Raw genomic sequence first — 19,643 nt, 5'->3', positions numbered from 1 at the left:
GCGTCAGATCGAATCTCTGCGTACTTCGATCCTCATCGATTCGCACCGGTCGTCCAGCTGCTCGCGATCGTAAGAAAAAAAAAAGAAAAGATAAGACCGATCGACTCGATTCGACGTTTGTCAACTTTTCGCGGACAAAGGATTTGCTATAGCTCGTTCGAAAGTAATCGATCGCTCGAGGCCGCTACAAAATGAACCCCCCCCACTTATGCGTCTTTGGCTATTCTTTCTATACGTTTCTTCTATCTTCTCTCCGTGCTCGCTTCAGCCTATTGTTTCAAAGACCATCTGAAAAAGAGCTGAAGCATGTAGCGAGCCGTCGATAAAAAAAAAAAAAAAGAGGAAAAAAAAAAAAAAAAAAAAATACGTCGAAGATCTCGAGACCCAGCGACACACGCGCATGTGTCGCAGTGGGTGCTTAACCCTTTGCCTATTTTTCTGACAAATTTGGCGAAAAATTCGACGAAATTAAAAGTTCCGAAGACGAATTTTTCGAATCTGTTCTCTTTTTCATGGTTTGTTCGAATTTTTTCCAATTTTAAACGGTTGATCCTTCGTGGAAAATATGCGTGTACCTCGGATCCAAATCTGTCAGAGGCGACTCCGCGGTTTTTGCCATCCAAATAGCCAGCAGCTGGACGCGGTAGCGCGAATCGATGTCGAAACTCGTTCAAGCCTCTACGAAGCGAAAGAGACCGCGCGATGGAACTTTTGAAAATGCGATCAATCGAACCTCGAGATCGTACGAGCGCTGCTACGAGCTTCCTCGAGACTTGGTCTGATCACCGAACGTCCAGTTCCACTGAACCGGGCGCACAGACGGCGGCGTCTCGAGTCGAAACACACCGCGCGCGGCCATTGCACGATTACTTATAATGCAACAGTTATATCTTACGACATTACAAGAAACCAACAGATGAGAACTAAAAGTAACATATAGAGTAACAGAAAACGCCAAAAAGGTAAAAAAGAGACAAAAATAGTTCGAGAAAAAAAAAAAGAACAAGATCAAAAGTTGGAATGAAACGGAACCATGTTTTACGAACTTGGTAACAAATAAAATCGAAAAGAGAAAAAATGAAAAAAAAAAAAAAGAAAAGAAGATCCAACATATCCGTTACCAACACATTAATCGTCGTAATAATTACCGTACACGAACTGCCATGCCATTAAAATCAGATTTATAATAAATATAAGTAATATATATACATATAATATGTATATTATACGTATATTGTATACTTCTCTATAGCCAAACGTTCCGAACCGAACAACATAACAGTAAACAAAAAGAATGTTTGTTGTAAACAGAGAGTAATCTTGGTTACACGTAGTAGACGTACGCAACAACGTATATATTTATATATATAAACACAGACGCTATATATATAATATATACATACAGATGTATTATAATGTATTACAGACCAGCCATGCTAAGGGCAACACTGAGTAAAGTCCAACTAAACGAGGGTAAATCAAATGTAACAATAATAAGCTGCAAAGAGCCACAACAATGAGAAACAATGCGAGCATTAGGGCGTCGCTGTGCCGCTCACTATGCCAGCCCGCTCGTGTCGACCACCGCAAGTGCACTCACTTCCCCTTTCTTACTCTTCCCAAAAACCCAAAACGAGTACATACACGCGTATCGTACGAGTTAAACACGAGATAAACGCGAGGTAAACACGTCGAAAATAATAATAATAATAAAAACAAGAAAAAAAAAAAAAAAATAGAAGAAGAGAAAAAAACGGAAAAGGTATCAGAGAATACCTTTTAGTAGATCATCGGGATCTACCGATAGCAAAATTGCCGCACGTACATCCCCCCATGAAAGTAATACTACTAGAATTCCATTCTCCTCTCCTCACCATTTGTCTCTATCTTTTCCCATTCGTCTTTCCTTTTCCCTATCTTTCACGGGCAACGAGCAGAGTTGGCTGAGCATAGCGAGGGCCAGCTACGCCCGTAGGTTTAAGTCGGGACTGACCACTGTTTAAGAAGAAGTGTTGCAGTAGAAGGGAGGCGATAGGCTTGACTAGAGATTAACATAAGTGGGTTCTTGCTGAGGCGAGGAGGCATTGGAGGCAGTGTTGGTGTTTGGAGGGGCAGTCGCTGCCCCTACCGTCCCTCCACCGCCTCCAGCCCCGACCCCTGCCCCCGCGCTACTTCCCACACCGTGATGGATTATGCTCGCGTGGATGCCCATCCCCGCTCCATGCTCCACTGGGCTGCCAAAACCAACCACCAGCCATTAAAGGGGCGCTCGTCGCATCGACGTTATCACTTTAATCCCACCTTAATCCCACACCGTATCGTCGTCACCCACACGCATCGGCCCGAGTCCGTGGACACGCGAGTAAGCTGACTCGCGGCTTGCCAGCGATTTCTCGCTCGCCACTCTTTCGCCCTCTTTCCTCGCGATTTACACGCTTCTCCGTTTGCTACACACGGTTCACCACAGTTTGCCAGAGTGTACCAGAGGTTGCTAGAGATTACCAGAGGTCCATCAAGAGCGCGAGCCGCGACGAGAGGTGGTTGCGTTCGAGGTACCAGGGGGTCCTCCGGTTCTCCGGCGACGATCTCGCGGATACGGAAGATCGAGGTGATCCGGAGAGACCCTGTCCTGGCTCTTCGACGAGCAACGCGCGAGAATATCGGAAGAAACTCGACGTCTGTCGCGGAACGAGGCGATCCGACCGAGAGTGTCAGCGATTCTGCACTGTCTGATCAGAAAATATGTCTCCCAAGTTGGTCCATGTATCATGAAAGCTTCCGCCACTGTGTCGAATACCCTCTGAGCGATGCATTCCACGTGTCTGTTAGAAATGCCTTCGAATCCCAGTGAAAATTTGCGGAGACGAACAACGATTCTTTGAAGTTAGCGCGATCGAGTATGAAGCTCGAGCTTTGCTTCTATGTAGATCAAGTCAAGGAACTTTTATGCTCTTTTCTTTTATTTTTATTTCTCTGTTATCTTTTAATGCATACGATAATCAAGCATGGAAGATGAAATTTCACGAGAGAAACAGTGGTTGGGATTCGTTCATCGCCCCTTTAATGAGGTCCATGAGATTCACAAACCCAGCCGGGAGTTGGGGCGTTTGGGCGGCACTGTGCGATTACGTACAGTGAGAAACGGAAGTTATAGTGGCGCTAAAACGGGTGGCTCGTGATGCCGCAATAAACTACAGTGTGGTATCTAGTAGAGATATTTACAAGCAAAGTACAAGTGGATGATGTCGTTTCGGATCGATCCAGCAGCGTGCGAGAAAAATCCGATTTTTCTTTCTCATTTTTCTTTTCTCTTTTTTCATTTTTCCGACTATATTCTACATCTCGTTGTTCTTTCTAAACATCTTTCTCGTACATTCTGTTACTACTTTCCCTATTTTCTTTTTTTCTTTCTTTTTTTTCTTTGGAAGACACATTTTCTGACGGTCGCTTTTAGTTCGTTTCTTTCTCTTTCTTTCTCTTTACTCTCTTTTGCTATTCTTTTCTCCGTGTTTTAATTTTTTTCTTTTTTTTCTTTTTTTTCATTATCGAGAAAATCGACGACGGACAAGCTAGATTTTCATCGCGAGGACTCGAACTCGAGGATTCGTCGCGTAACTTTCACCCCGCGGTGTGGCGCCCCACTGGCGTACGAATTTTTGCAAGTTTCGCGACGGGATTTCGAATAATTTCGTTCAGGCATGTTACTTTCGTTCTTTTTTCAAGTTCCACGATAACATGTGGATGACGGAACGGAGTAGAAGACGATAACGGTAAGAAGTGGTGATAATCGAGAGATACTATATTTCGTGCCCGGGTTGCAAGTCTCTTAGTCGAACGTGATGGCCCGATTTACCATCGGTCAACTGCTGTATTTTACATCTGTGCCCGGTTGCCTCGGGCTGCGAGCTCGAGTATCCTCCATTTTGTCACCGCTTTAGAACCAATCTACGTCCATCTTGAGACCCGAGAACTCGTTTCTCGCGGGGAGAAATAAGAAAAAGAAATATTCGCGAATAAATCACGCGATAACGAATAGGCGAGTATAAAGTTTGCTGCGAAAGGAAGCCATTTCCGAAGAGGTTACCATTTCGAGGCACGTTCGCGGGAAAAATCCATAATGGAGGATACTCCACAGCGGCAACCCGCGTTTCGTATCGTTCACCATCATTCACCACATATATAAAGAAAAGTAACTTCCTCTAGTGTTCACTACTATGACCCGACGTGAGACTTCTAGTTCCTTCTCAACACTTCTCAAGATCGAATACGTATGTACACGCGACCGGAACCAGCGTGCGCAGCTTGTCGACATGACGGTATATAATTCTCCTCTCAAGAAGCAACGAGTCAAACCCTCTACACGATGCACACGTACCTGCACGGCTTGCACCACTGGCTTTGCTGGTCTAATCCGTACCTGGCGCGACACTTCTTCATGTTGTTACCTAGAAAATGCGAAACGTGCACCGATTAGCGGGGTTGCACAGCCTTCGTCGCTGCGAACAGGGTTGGGGTGGCGTTTATTTCGTTTCTTTCTTTCGTTTTTTTTTCTTTTTTCCCTTTTCTTTTTTCTACGTATCGTACACGTATAACACGAACATGTAATACATCGTCGAATTTCTCTCGTTTCGTCGGACGGATGACGGTAATTGACAGTGATGCCCGAGCTGCAGAACGATCCGCGGATCGTTCTACGATCGATCGTAGAACGATACGGAAGAACAGAGCTTGTCCCGCGGATCGGATCCATATTAGGGATTAACTCGTGAGATATTACACGTGTATATCGTATTTTTTGCAAAGTGCAGAAAGCCTCGTTATCGATGATCGCGTGAAACGATGCAAACTCGTTGCAGGCATCGCCGAGAACGCGGAACGAACTCGACACGTTTGTCAACTAGTCATGCGTGCAACAGAACGATCGCGACCGATTGAGCTTGATCCGCCACGCGAAAGTCTAATGATCTCTATCAGAACGGAACTTGGAATTTCTTCGAACGCAAAGCGATTTGCAGTTAAGCCGACGATCTTCAAGCTCAAATGGTCTAGAAATCTGACAATATATCAGTGACGCAGGGCCTTCCCGGAAGACGTCAACATCCGCTACCGTTTTCTTCGTCTCTGTGCACCGTCGTCCATAAGTCACGGGAATGTTGACGCGTTTAAAGTGCAGGTAAACGATGGAAAACGCTTATTCGTCATTCGTACCGTAAACGATGGCTTTATCGTCTTTTAAATCAACAAGCGTCCGGGGTAACTTATGGACGGTGGAGCGCACGTCGATCGAAAAACTGTGCAACAAACGTGGAATCATCGTGAAACGGAATTGCATTGCAGTCTTCCGAGAATGACCCTGCGAATCGACAAAACAATAAAATAAAAAGAGATATTCTGTCAAGCTGAGTAAAAAACGGCATGCAGCGTAAAAACGTTAAAACGGCGTAAAAAACACGATCAAAGATCATATCTACTCAATTAATGTCGTGATCTGTATTAAACGCAAGCTCTAGACAATAAATATTAAAGATGAATGTAAAAAGAAAAAAATGAAAGAAAAAAAAAAAAGGAAGAAACAAAAGGACGCCCGAGCGCTCGGGCGTCGCGAACGAAACGAATCGCATGTAAGGGTCGAGAATAATTGAGTGATTGATTAGAGGTGACCATAGAAAGAACCAAACGAAGAAAAAAGGGGGCAGGGGATGAACTTAATTACAATCGTTATACGAAGAAACAAAATAAAAAAAAAAATAAATAAATAAATAAATAAAAAGTAAAACGAATGAAAATTAAAAATGTAAAAATTAGAGAAAAAATGAACGGGGTCGTCAGGCAATGTTGAAACGATCAAAGGTGATGGCGAGCGAAAAAAAAAAGAAAGACAGAGAAGGGGGTGAGAGGTGTGAATCGAAACCATAGTATCAGAGAGAGAGAAAAGTAACGAAGAAGAGAGAAACGGTGAAAGAAGAAGAAGAAGAAGAAGAAGACGGAAGAAGGTAAATGAGACGTAAAGAAAAGGCAAGAGAGACGCAAGAAAGACGTGGAAAGAGAGAAGAGGCGGAAGAAAAGAAGAAAAAGAAGAGAGAAAAAAGTAAAGAAAAGAGACAGGTGAACACAGAGAGACTGAGTGAAAATTAAAAACGCTTAGGATTGTCTGATTGCGGAGTATAGGTCCCTGTAAAAATGCAAGATGGCCAGCGTCCCCAAAGTTGTATACGTAATTAATAATTAATAATGCTGTGTCATGTGCGTGTACGTGTGTACTGAATGCGCTCGTGTCCCATTTAACTTGGTTCCCGTTATATATTTGACAGCAATATATAATGGAAATCTGTCGAAAACCATGGAGGCACGCACGTGCGCATGCGTACGTGCACGCCCGCTCACGCGAGTGTTATTTTATTCGTATTCTACTTATTTTTTCTCTATTTTTTTTTTTTTTTTTTTTTTTGTTTCGTTCGTTATCCAAGAAAAAAAGAACCAAAAATTACGAAAGACCATACACAATAATAGATGTAATATAAGTTACATATATATATGTATATATGAACGTATATATGCGTGTGCATGTATAATAGTAATAATAATAATCGTATATATATATAATATATATATGTATATATATCGACCCAAAACCCCAAGACGGGGGGAAAACATGCAACATAATGTAGTGTAGCAATAAGAATGTATATAATAATTATATAATAGTATATGTAATAATGAGGGGGTGGGGGGCTGTTGAAAAAGGGGGAAATATTTCAATAAATTTCTGTGGCTGTGTTGTAATTGTAGTAGTAATAGTAGTAGTAGTAGTAATAGTAGTAGTAGTAGTAGTAATAGTAGTAGTAGTAATAGTAGTAGTAGTAGTGGTAGTAGTAGTTGTAGTTGTTGTTGCTGTTCGTGGGGCGGGGGGAGCTTGTAAGAATGTGTGGAGTGAGGCATGTGGGTACCTCCAGGATCACTGTTTGTGTCTTGTTTGCGCTTCCTCTTCTTAGTTCGGTTGGTATTTGCGCGGGAAGACCAGTCAGGGTACAGCTGCATGTGCAACTGTCTCTCCCGTCGCGCCAACTCATAATACTTGGCCTGTTCCTCTCGCCCTAGCGCGTGCCACTACCGAGAGAGAACCAAACACTATTTGTAATTGTGCATGAACCGTGGGCTAAACAATTATTTTTAATCAAGAAGAAAAAAAAAAGGAGATTCACTAATGCTACTACCGCCACCCTAATTTGCATCTTTCGTTTGTATTCTTTTTTTTTTTTTTTTTTTATTTTTTTGGTAACTGTTTGCTCGTATCTTTTTCTTTCTGTCATATGATCTTTTTTTTTTTGGTTTGTTCGGGTTAAATAATAAAAAATCTCGTTTTTCTCGTTCGTATGCGCTTTGTATATAGTATATGCTCGTTCGACGCATCGTCGCCATTTGCTCGAGCATATTTCAGTAACACTGGGGTCCCTACTTTCCGTTTAAAGTGCTAGAAGAACAGCCTAGATACTCCCCTCCCCCTCGCTTGTACCGCTATTCGTCGTATCGTTACTTTCATCGTAAAGAACGTTTACGATACAGGGTGTCTGATAGAGAACCGTCAAGAGTGTTATGGCGAACGGAACACACACGTTAGATTATTCGCGAGAGCACGTGGTCCAACGAACTCTAGGGAATTTGCCTGGTCTCGTACACTGAGAAAAATCATTTCGACCGTGTTTTACTTTCTACGCGAGATAATCGCGAGATGATCTTGCTTACGGTTAAATTTCGATTTCCAACAGGGCAATCGTAATCGACTAACAACCCCTACGAGAATTAGACTTTGCAAGTTTCACGCCTGCTTTTTTCAGTGTATTCGCATACTCCGATCGACGTCCTTCGGATGGGACAACGGAAAGGATTTCACAATCAGAGAGAGTGTATTCACTTACCGTCCACGATCATGAGAAAAAAATTGCGATCGTTCGTGAGAATGCTAGAAAGAGGCGAAGGGACGTCGAGGATCTACCAGCAGCGAGTTCTCGCTGGACCAAAAATTCGTCTCGATCGTGAGGGGTAGCAGCAACGGTCCCGGTTTGGAAATGATCGTGAAGAGGAAACGATCGGGAATCGAGTATCCCTCGGGCTCTACCAGACATCCCGTACCTAAGGCTCTCATCATCGTACATCATCGCTCTCGTTCGAATTAATCACAGTCGATCTATGTTCGTTCGTTCAACGTACATTTCTTTCATCTTTTTCTTTTTTCTTTTTTCTCACATTCTTTTTTCTTTTGTCTCTCCGTGAACGGATACCGCTTTAGGGAGTTTGGCCAGATACACAAAAAAAAGAATCTGCGTATAACGATCGTCGCATGCCGCGAGACTCCGTTCTTTCCCTCTTGCTGCGCCGCCGCATGTTAATTAATCGGGCCGCATGAATCCGCAAAGAATCCGCCCCCAACAGACAATCCAAATGTAATCCAATAATATGCAATCGAGTCGAAAAAAAAAGAACGGAAACACGTGCACGTAAGCGCGTGCACGCATCGCGCGGAGAACGCGCGGCGCGTGCACGCGTGTTACGCGGGCGCCGTGCGTATAGTTCGACAGGGCTGCTCGGTATTCATTTGAACACATGAGAAAACAAAGTCGGCACGAGTCGAAGAGTGAAAAATGTCAGACGGAATTGAAAGAAAAAAAAAAAAATTGAAAAAAAACGCAAAAATAAAAATAAAATATACAAATAAACGAATGAACGAAAAGAGACATTCGGTAAACGATAAAAAAGAAAAAAAAATTGGTGGCAAAAAAAAAATAACAAGTGAAAACAAGAAAATGAGAGGAACATAATAAGTAAAAAATGGACGGTTGAGAAAAAAAAAAGAAAAAAAAAAAATAAAATCTAACGATAGAGAACAAGAACGATAGATCAGAAAAAAATGAATCGAAAAAAAAAACAAAAAAAAAAACGAAATAATAAGTAACAATAAAAAACATTGTTCGTTAAAGAAACAGAATGAAACGCACAGAGACTTTGATCGTTTCAATATCAACCAGTAGTAGGTAATCTATATGAATTATTATTATTATTATCATTATTATCATTATCATTATCATTATTATTATTATTATATTATTATGATTATTATTATTATAATGAATTATTAAGGGCCTGCTGTTCTAGCACTGGAAAGTGGTACCTCCGGTGGGATCTGCGGACCGTTCTTTCTTCCTCTTCTTCTTCTTGCTGCCGTATCCGTAGTTATCCCTGGCACTCCAGCCGGGGTATCGTTGCTGATGGAGATGGCGCTCCTGCCTGGCCGCCTCATAATACCGCGCCTGCTCCTCCCGGCTTAGCGAGTGCCACTGCGTGTCATACCCCCAAAATTCAGATTCACAGATTCACAGTCTCACAGTATTTATCCGTGCACCGTGTGTCCCTTTTTTTTTTATTTTTATCTTTTTTTTTTCTTATTATTATGTTACTCTTTAGCAACTCGTTTCCCCTCACACCGTGGATAAACACATCAAGAGAGAGGTGTTCTTATTTTACATAAACTTTTTTTTTTTTTTTTTTTTTTCGATACTCCCCCGACCCGTTTTAATTCGACCCACCCCTAGAAACAACCCCCTATTTACATGGCCGAGACACTTCCTTAGATCCCACCTACGATGCTCTTTCTCTCTCTCTTTCTCTCCCTCTCTTTCTCTCTAGTCTAGTCTATTATTCTATCTATCTAGTCGTACTGAGATACTAGCAGGTACGGTTAGTGCTTCGATATTTTATCAATCTCGCGGACCAACGAAAGAGTTAACAAAACGCATGCAACTTGTCTTTATATCTTTTCCTCTCTTTCCCAGATTTCCGATCGTCCTTCGAGACACCTTTTGCGTTTCAGGGTTCTCTGTGGATACCGATCGTTCCGTGCCCGCCAAGTCAACATTTTCCTTCCGGATTAACGTGATCGTCGATCTTTAAGCGTCTACCATTCGATGCCTGTGACGATGCGAATCTTGATCGTTGACATTCCACGTGATTTTTCTTATCATTTCTAGGCAAGCTTTTCATTGGACGTTATATTCGAGGCAATTCGTTTCCCGTTAAATCGTCACGATTCGTGAATCATCGAGGGTAATCGTTCGGATGGAAAGCAAAGAGAGACACGGAAGAAAATCTTGACTTTTCGGCACGCTCCTCTTTACATCAGGGCTCGTTCGAACACGTTTCCGAAGCGTCTTCGTTGCTATTAACGATACGGGAAGATGTTTTAGGAACCAGCTGCTGTTCCAAAAAGTCTCTTTCTCGTCGACTTTCTCTACGTGATCTTGAAATTGAGAGAGAAAAAAAAAGAAAAAGAATTTGCTCCTGAAACATTTCATCATACTGTTAATAGCAATTTAAACAATTTATACAGGGTGGGACGTAATTCGTGGTATAAAAGGGCTGAGACCTCGTGACACGAATTAGGTCGAATGGACTGACTTTTGCCTTCTGGTGAATCTTCGTTCTACAGAGATACGACTTTGAAAGAGTACACGTGCTCCTGGATCACGCTTTGGGCAACTCGTCCCATCTCCACAGACCTCTATCTTCGCTGCTTCTGTACACGATACAACGTCAGAGTTTGCTTACTATCAGATTGTGGGGTTATCCTACGATCTTAACCCTAGTCTCGAATATTATAGATACGACACTGAATTAAATTTCTCTTCGTCGTTATATTATCTCCAATTTGTGTTTAGAAATCTAAGAAGATATGACGCAGCAGTACAAGTTGATATAAATACTATATGGCTACACAGTTGCGAATAGGTCAACTGTCAATTCCTATTCAGACAATGTTACAACGTCGAGGTTCTGATTTTAATTTTTAATGTGACACTCGGATAAAAGTGGTATATCTATAGACTACCGATACTTATTATTACACTATCATTGTCCTTGAATCAAAAGTGACTTATTATAGCCTCGTATCGCGTACAGAATCAGCTATTGTGGTGGCAAAGCGTGGATCAGGTACACGAGCACTCGATCAATAGCCAGTGTTGCGATTGCCTGAAAAACGAAGATTCACGTGAGTAAGTTGATCCATTGTTTCAACCTAATTCGCACTTACACCTCGAATCACGACTCATCGTGTACGCGGACAATCCTGACAGCGGCTAGAACTGAAAAGGTATGAGTGAGACAGGAATATCGTTAAACTGTGAACGGAATCACGTAATTCGTACAAACCCTGATGCAACAGCTGTCCAACGCTATACTGACACTTATGAAGGAAAGTATAGTTCCGTCTACTCACTCGTCTTCCCAATATTTGGTTGATCGCGGCGCTCTCTTTTAAGGTACACTCCGCCACGACCTTCGCCCTCATCTCCTTCATGTACAGCATGAACGCGTTCAAAGGCTTTTTTATATGGGGTTTCTTTTTATCTGTCAAACATCATCGACGGGTATGAGAGGTGGCCTCTACAGTGAAAATCAACGGTAAACTGATCACAGAAGCCCAGGTCCGTTAAACGAGCTCTTACCTTGATTGTTCTGCTGCCCTGTGTCCTGTGCTTTCGCGTTGTCGGTCGGTAACGACGTGGAATTCTTCTGTTCTACCGCAGACCTGTCGACAGAGCAACCAAAGAAATTCCATTACTACGTCATCGTCTTTTCACTTTGACGAAATAAACGAGAGAGAAAAAAAAAAGGTAACGAAAAAGAAAAAGACTGCTAATCGTATCTCCCGCGCAAAATCGATCTACGCCCTATTCAGCTACGTTCCCATTGTTACCGTTTGAAGTAAGGCTGCTTCGCGTCGCGGTTCAGGGGTTGTTGGTCAGGTTTCGTGCAGGATAGGGGATAGGTCGGCGTGGAGTTCTGGGTATTGCAGAGCTGCTCCGTGAGATTCGTGGTTGGCCCGTCGAAGTACGGTTGGGCTGGCAAGGTGAGCGGGTTCCTGGGGAAATTTTGCGGCAAGGGCCAGTTCATCTGCTGCCACATCCTATGTCTCGCCTCCACCATCGCCAGCAGCTGCATGAAGTTATGCTGGGCACCGTACGGAGGCGGTGTCACGCTCCTCGGTAGGCTCATGTTCGACATCTGCATCAGGCTGCTCATGTAGAGTGCGGTGAGGATCTTGTGATCGGCGGTGGGTAAGCCAGCCTCGCCGGCCTTCATCGCGTCCTGGAGTATCGTCATGTTTTCCTCGATCGTCTTGCCAGGATCGCCGTTGCACTTCTCCTCGTCGATCCTGTTGATCGATGCCTCGCTGCTGCCCTCCTCGATCGTCACGTTGGTCGTCGGCCCGCTCTCAGTGATGTCGTCCTTCTTTATCACCAGGTTCAATGGCTCCAGACACTCGGGCTCCATCGCACTCGTGGGTCCCCGTTTATACCCACCGGCACGCTCTAAACTGATCCATCGAACCGCGATACCGCGTGTGTCACCTCTACTCTGGTTGTAATACCTTGTATTTCTTCCTCAATCTCTTCGGCTGTCTCTCTCTCTCTCTCTCTCTCTCTCCCTCTGTTCGTCTGCGTGTCTTTATTCGAGCTCTCGCGTGCCAAGCTTCCCGTACACGTGAACGTTCATCACGCAGTGATCGACACCGCGGTTCGAGCAACGTATCATCATCCTTCCGCTAACCGATTCGTCAGTGTTGCAAGCATCGTCGTACGAGCACGTTGGCCCGCGTAGTATCGCGACAGGATCGAGAAGCTCGAGAACGTCAGTGGCCAGGTAGTTCCGCGTTGCGTTGCACTCCACCGCGCTGCAGCTATTCGTCGCCGCGTCCCCGTGTCCTATCATCGTACCACACGTCGAAGAGGTAATACCGACGAAACGGTACTCGTAGTAAACAGCACACGTACGCGCACCAACATCCACGCGAACGGCAACGACGTCAACGCGGCGCCTGACTGCCGTACGAGACGACGACGACACCGGTGATGACAGCGTCAACCCGGAAGCAGTCGAAACACTGTTCACGCCACGTCCCGAGCATCCGCGTCCGCACGTCGCGTATCCCCGTCGTCGATCTTAATGGCTCCATATCGTCGTGGATGGCATTCAACATTCATGAGCGTCGAATCGTACGGTAAAATGTCTCCAGGGGCGGCATCTCGTGCACGGGCCCGCCGCAATCCTCTCTTTCTCTCACTCTCTCTCTCTCGCACTTTGTGTCCCTCACTCGATTCGTCTCAGCAACCCCGAAAAAATGAAGACGAGCAAACAGAAGAGACGAGTCTCTTCTCGATGAATCTTTTCTCTTGACTCTCTCTTTCTCTCTCTCTCTTTCTATCGTACTTTCTCACTTTCTCTCTCTCTCTCTCTCTCTCGCTCTTTTTTTTCCCCCCGTTTATCACAGACGTTACCACCGGAAGATCTGTTCCTTCTGTTAGCTATCTCCTCTGCTAGTTCGGGCACACGCGCGCGTATATGCCTGTTCCTCTTTCCTCGCCACGATTATTTCACAAGGAACACACGGAGACAGGGAGCAGAGATAGCGAAGTAAGAAATAGCGGGTCTGTTTGTATGCTGGTGTACTACTACCGTCTGTTTCCTCCGTGCCTCTTTCCACCACCCTGTGTATCCCGCATCCAGCGAAAATGCGTCGTTCCTGGCGTCGGTGGAATCACCGAGCGGTGTTACGACGATTGATTATCCGCGAGTGCGGAAGGGGCGGCGGGGTGGAGGGCTGCACCGTGGGGCCATCATCGCGATTCATGGCTCCGCAGCAACGACACCCTACCATCCGCCGATGTATAATTCGCGCGTGGGGGGTGAAGATTGCATTCTCTCCGCTTTCCCTGCGTGATGCCTTTTTTTGGCGGGCTGCGTGGCGCTACCATCGGCGCCCTCCGCCCCCGCCGCTCTCTGCCTGGGACCACCACCACCACTACCACTACCACCACTACAACCAACTACCACCACCACTACCACCACTACCACCACCAGCACAACCACCACCACCACCACCACACACCACGATATGTGCCACCTGCACCGGACAGAGGGTAGTCCTCTGTCTCCACGGATCAGCTGCTTTTATACCCTCGTTATCGATCTCTCTTTACCCCAAAAGAATATTCCAACGTGTACGAGGAGTTTCGACATCTCGCCTCTGCTCTCCCGATCCTGACACGTGAGTCCGATCGATCCGACCGCGGGGTATCACCCCTCGCTCGATTTCCCGCAGTGAAAAATTCCGAAACCCGAGCGAAACCGAGAGCACGTGGTGTACACCTCCGTCGGATCTTCTCGCAGATCTGCGAACCAACGAACGAACAGTTCTAGCCACTGGCCGAGCTGGTCTGCAACAACCCCCGCGGCACGTGGCTTGGATCGAAGGTCAAAATGGAAGACCAGAGCACGCGAGGCCCCGTTCACGCGGCCTCGTAAAAGTCCGTCGGCGTCCCGACGCTCGGCGGCACGCGACGTTCCCCTCTTCGAGAACGAGCCTCGTCGTCCAGCAGCTGCCAGCTGATCACACGGCGTGTGTGCCGTGCATATGGCCTTGTGTGCACGCGTGCCTCGAATGTAGGAAGCGCGACCATGCGGCTTTGTATACGATGCTCGGGCCAGGCGATCGGCCGGGTACTAATGCAAATTAGAAATCTGTTTAAGAGGGTAATGATCAATACATAACCGGCGGCGGCGGCGGCGGCGTTGGCGGTGGCGGCGCCGGCAGGCGCAGACGCTGTGCGAAGAGAGTCATTCAATAAGTGTTATACGTGCCTCGCCGGCGAAGGGGGAACGACTGCACGAGGGGTTGAACACCCTGTGACGTGCTACCCCCTATGGTCGTCACCGAAACTATCCGTCAACCCCTGATACACTCACGCTTCTTTATCAACGGACGGGCCAGGCAGCCGGTCGTTTTCCTTTATCGATGGAAGGACATAAAAACCGCCCCGGATGAAAAGGAGACGTCTACGAGTATCCACCCGTCTCGAGTACCTCCTCTGTCGGTGGCTGATGGAACATGGTAGATAAGCCATTTCGCCGAGTCGATACACGGCAATCGAGTGCCGCCTCGACGAGCATTTTTAGTTCAGTAGGACGAAAAGAGTCCCGTGCTTCGGTTTCATCCCTCCCTCGTACCCATCGCGCGTGCATCCAGTAAATTATCGACTGTCCCGCGTTCTGCTTGCTAATGCTCCTGGCTGCGATATTTACCAGCGTGCCCGCGACGCTGATCAAAGCACCGCGTGTAGGTCTTTCGTTCCGACAGAGCGAGAATTCGGCCTGGAATGTAGCAACTGGCGCGAAGAGAAGAAGGGTAGGAACCGAACCGGTGGTCTTTCACGCGTTCATTTTCCCTCGTATCGACGTGTCTGAACTATTCTTCCCGATAAATCTTGCTTTTCTTCTGGCTTTTCGAATATGATATATTTATTATATCGAAATTCGTTGCTTGCTTGTCGACGATTCGTAGATCTCTTGATAACACTGGATCGAGAAGTTTGATCGATCATCGGCTGCGATTAAGATCGCCTCGTGCAGCGAATAGCGTAGAGTAGCTTTTCGATTGAAGGTAACGACGAATCGTTCGGCTACGCGGTAAAGAGTGCAGGTGTCGCTGATATGTCGACGGAAACGAACCTGTGATTGTGATCCAGGGTGGAATGATCCGTCTTCGGCGCCGAGGACACCAATGCGTGGGACGCCAACGCGTGTGCGTGCGGACTCAGTCCGGGGTGCGGTGGCATCAGACCCGTCGGCGAAAACCGGTAGAGATCACTGCAAGAAGGTCACACGATTTTGGTAATTCGCAGTATTCGCGGTTTACAGCGATTTATGTAACGATTTATAGCGATTTATAGCGATTTCGTGATGATCGATCGACGTGGTACGTGTCGTGGAATATCGAGAGATTTTAACCTTCGTGATACATCCAAATCCTCGAGATGAAGGTTGAAATTAAATTATTCCTCCTCGATCGTCGATAAAAATATTCGCGAGTAAATTATGCCAGAAAAATAGTAAAAATTTATTTTCGAAATTGTAATAAAAATTTGTATCTCAGTCAATATTACGAAGGTTAACAACTCTTCTCGGGAATATTCGCACACGTGTATATGTAATATGTTTCAAGCGATTTAAAAAAATTGCAAAATGGAATTGGCAAATTATTCGTTTTTCCAATGCCTCGTTAATAAATATATTGAAATAATAGGTTAAAAATTGGAGAAGCTTGACAATTTTATCGAACCAATGTTATCCGAACGTTTCAACGTCACTCGAGTAAAAATAGTTTAATAATCGAGTGGCATAAGGATTTAAAAAATATGGCGGAGGATAAACAATTTTTCCATCGATTCTCAACTGAAAAATTAAAAAGACAAACACGTCGTTCATTAAAAAGACAAATAATCGCGAAAGTGGCACAAGATCCACGGTGAATTTGTTTGAAGAATTTGTTTGCCGTCGAATTTGCCAATTCTCAAAGTTTGCAGTGGCACAGAGGTACAAGTTGAAACGTTCGTCGATGGTATTTGCAGTGTGGGTGTACAGAGACGCGGAGTGGAGTAACGTGTAACAGAAATTAGAATGTTTGAATGAACTTGACAAATCCGATCTCGATCACCTACTAACCTTGGTAAACTAGAACTTGTGATGGGCAAACTCGTGGGATACGGACTTCTGAAACCAGTGCTTGCCGGGGAAATGGGGTACATGCTCGGTGTGTGCCTGAAACGAAATCGTTACTTGTCAAACAAGAGCATTAGCCTGAAAACGATTGTCTTCGTACGCTGTGCTAGCTGCCGCTGGTAGTTTTCTAGACTTCTCCAGTGTTCCCTTATCTATTACCGCGTAATTCCATTTAGAAAGTAAAACGGTAATTTCACCCGAAGGGACCGAAATGGAACGGAAAAACGAAGTCTCTCTTAAAAATAAAGAATTTTTAGGTACAAATACATTTTTCGAATTTTCATTCGTAAAATAATACTGGAGTTATTACATCAGTCGAAATAATTGGTTTCAAATTGCATTCCACAGAGATTATTTTTTAATCTTTGTATTTTTTTTTTTTATTTTTGCAGAATAATTAATATTTTTATTCTTTGGATATAAATATTCCCAACGAAAACGCTAATTCAATAAAGTACGGTCTACGCAGAGTGGATTACCTTTAACCCCCGATACAAAATTTTCTTCGCCACAATTTTTTCTACCCGAGAAAAATCCACCAACAGGCATCAACTTTCCAAACTCTGTTTTATCCAACAGAAATAAAATTCCCGAGTTTCCGAACTGAAAACTCTCCAAAACTCGCAATTTCAATCCACGCGGACCTTTCACCCCCGGTATAGAAATTCTTCGCTCCCCTACGAAATTTCCAATAAAAATATTAATTTACTAAATATTTTAGTCCATTAAATCCGTTGTATCTAATCGTTTGACACCAAATTTGCAAATTCTCCTCTGCGATTAAAAAAAAAAAAAGAAAAATCCAAGGAAAGGTACTAAAATTTTCCGAATTCCTTTCGCAAAGAAACGCAAATTTCAGCCTGTTTAATTCAAAACTTCTCTGCATCGGAATTTCTTCGTCACCCTGAGACAGAGATCCTTCGAAGATCTCTCTTGGTTTCCACTCGCAGCTATGAGACGGTCCCACGGAGTCGGCGGGGAAAAGCGCGGTGCCGCCCTCCTAATTGAGAAGAACGTGCCTAATCATCCGTGGAAAATCTCAATTTGGGACGGTTCGAGCAGAAAGCAAATAACAAGGAGGGCGGTTGAGGCACCGTCGGCCGCAAGAGGGTTGTTCCGATGCGGTCAGCGCGCGTTATTGCTGGACCTGCGACGATGGCGACCGTCGGTGAACGTAGCGGACCTAATAGACCAGAACTGAGAGGATGACCGAGGAAACGTAGCCGTGATTTGGCCGGGAAAACGGCAACGGAATCGAGAAACTCGTTGGCCCGTTTTACTCGGTACGCAACGCGTGTTCTTCGCTCTCCCCATTTTATTGCTCCGAAAAACGCGCGTACGATGACTGAACCGACAACGGGGGATGAAAGAAGGGTTGAGAGGAATGCTACTAAATAAAAATCGCGTTTATGCCGGTGGAGTGTCGCGTTCGAGGGTTGAATCGTCGGTACGCGAAAGACGGAATTAACGACTGCTTGAGCGAGGAAAATCGGACGTTTCTCATGTAAATCAGGCCCACTTCTCGTCGAACTCGCTTCGGATCGTCGCGACTTTATTACGATCGTATCTATGGCCATTCAATCCGCTTCCTTTATCCGCGTCTCCCGGCACGAAAAATGGTTAACGACGACGGGACGCGAAATTATCGGGAAATTGTACTATTCCGATCTGTTGCCTACGGTTGATAAGAGGGTTAATTAGTCGTGTTATTTTACAAGATGTACGCGTAACGAGCAGCCGTTTATGCGGCTCTCTTGTAGCTCGAGGTTTTATAACATCGGTGAACCAAGTGTATCGACTTACCAGGAAGCGGCGACTTGCGTCATTTCCGGGCTAAGCATGGGGTACGGATATTGACCCGTGGAGAAGGGGTACATCGGTGCTCTTGTCAGACCTGGAACAAAAAACGATACTGTTGTTGCACTCGCTGGAAAAGATGCCCCGTCTCGCGTTTAAAGTTCAGCAAAGAGGCACGTCGAGCGCGTGACGGGTGTTTCAAGACGTAATCGCCGTTACTCGAAAACGGTAATGGAACTTTGTTGTATCCGCTTTGCGTGCTTCGTTATACGGCTTCTATTAAAATATTTTTACATCTTATTTTACACGTTGTAGACGAAACAACGGTTATAAATGAAAGTAATCACGTAAAACCTTGCGCCATTATCGTGAGAGGATCACGCGAGATTTACTCGAGTTTGGAAACTTTAAATCCTTCAAAGCTCGATAGGAAAAATCGTATTACTTGTATATAAACGAATGTTAAAAACGAATCGCGATATTCTAAAATTCTTCTTCAATTTCTACGAGAATACATTTTTTTTTCTTAATTCTTTTAAACACATGGGACTCCAGCATAAAACTCACCCCTTCTAAATAGAAGAATTTGATGAAGCCTACGCTACGTTTAACCCTTTGCACTCGACGATATTTTGGCTAAAGAGGAGTACGAGAAAAATTTTCTGCTATAAGACTGATGATATTTTTCTAGCAGTAAGTAAGAAATTGTATAATAATTAACAGGTAGAATTATTTAATTTCGATACCTCGCACATTGTTACGTTGTCTTAAATTTGATATATTATTAGAAATTGTATAATAATTAACAGGTAGAATTATTTAATTTCGATACCTCGCACACTGTTACGTTGTCTTAAATTTGATATATTAATTAATATCAAGCTTCGAAATTTTATCAAATGGCGACTGAAAGGCGCCTCTCGGGTGCAAAGGGTTAATATTCAACTGTCAACGAATACGCTAAAGATCCCCGAGAACAACCACAATTTACCGAGAAGTATCCAATTTTTCTAAATTTTTCTAAATTTTTCCAAACGCATGGGACTTCAGTATAAAACTCACCCCTAAATCGAAGAATTCGATGCAGCCTACGCTGCGTTTAATATTCAACTGTCAAACGAATTCGTTGAAGATCCCCGAGAACAACCGCAATTTACCGTGAAGTATCTAATTTTTCTAAATTTTTCTAAATTTTTCCAAACGCATGGGACTCCAGTATAAAACTCACCCCTAAA

At 44.5% G+C, this 19,643-nt stretch overlaps 1 protein-coding gene across 3 annotated transcripts in view; it reads right to left on the bottom strand.

Annotated features, from left to right (window-relative positions):
- The window catches only part of LOC108549651 (protein pangolin, isoforms A/H/I/S), a 259,130-nt gene that overhangs the window by 4,324 nt on the left and 235,163 nt on the right, over positions 1 to 19,643 (bottom strand). Inside the window, exons 3-10 of one of the 3 annotated variants that reach the window (XM_017903147.1) lie at positions 18,415 to 18,505; positions 16,555 to 16,650; positions 15,562 to 15,699; positions 11,499 to 11,581; positions 11,270 to 11,400; positions 9,167 to 9,332; positions 4,376 to 4,445; positions 1,994 to 2,234 (exon numbers count right to left, since the gene is read on the bottom strand). In XM_017903147.1, coding sequence (XP_017758636.1) covers positions 2,042 to 2,234; positions 4,376 to 4,445; positions 9,167 to 9,332; positions 11,270 to 11,400; positions 11,499 to 11,581; positions 15,562 to 15,699; positions 16,555 to 16,650; positions 18,415 to 18,505 — 968 coding nt within the window. In that variant the 3' untranslated portion in view covers positions 1,994 to 2,041. Of the gene's footprint in view, positions 1 to 1,993; positions 2,235 to 4,375; positions 4,446 to 6,947; positions 7,108 to 9,166; positions 9,333 to 11,269; positions 11,401 to 11,498; positions 11,582 to 15,561; positions 15,700 to 16,554; positions 16,651 to 18,414; positions 18,506 to 19,643 lie in introns of all 3 variants that reach the window. The other 2 variants (XM_017903145.1, XM_017903146.1) reach the window with 2 other exon arrangements.

Source organism: Eufriesea mexicana, unplaced genomic scaffold (assembly GCF_001483705.2).
Source record: "Eufriesea mexicana isolate 0111107269 unplaced genomic scaffold, ASM148370v2 scaffold2119, whole genome shotgun sequence".
In the NCBI taxonomy this organism is placed as follows: domain Eukaryota; kingdom Metazoa; phylum Arthropoda; class Insecta; order Hymenoptera; family Apidae; genus Eufriesea; species Eufriesea mexicana.
Note: the sequence above shows the minus strand (reverse complement) of the source record. Positions and strands in the feature narration are given on the sequence as shown.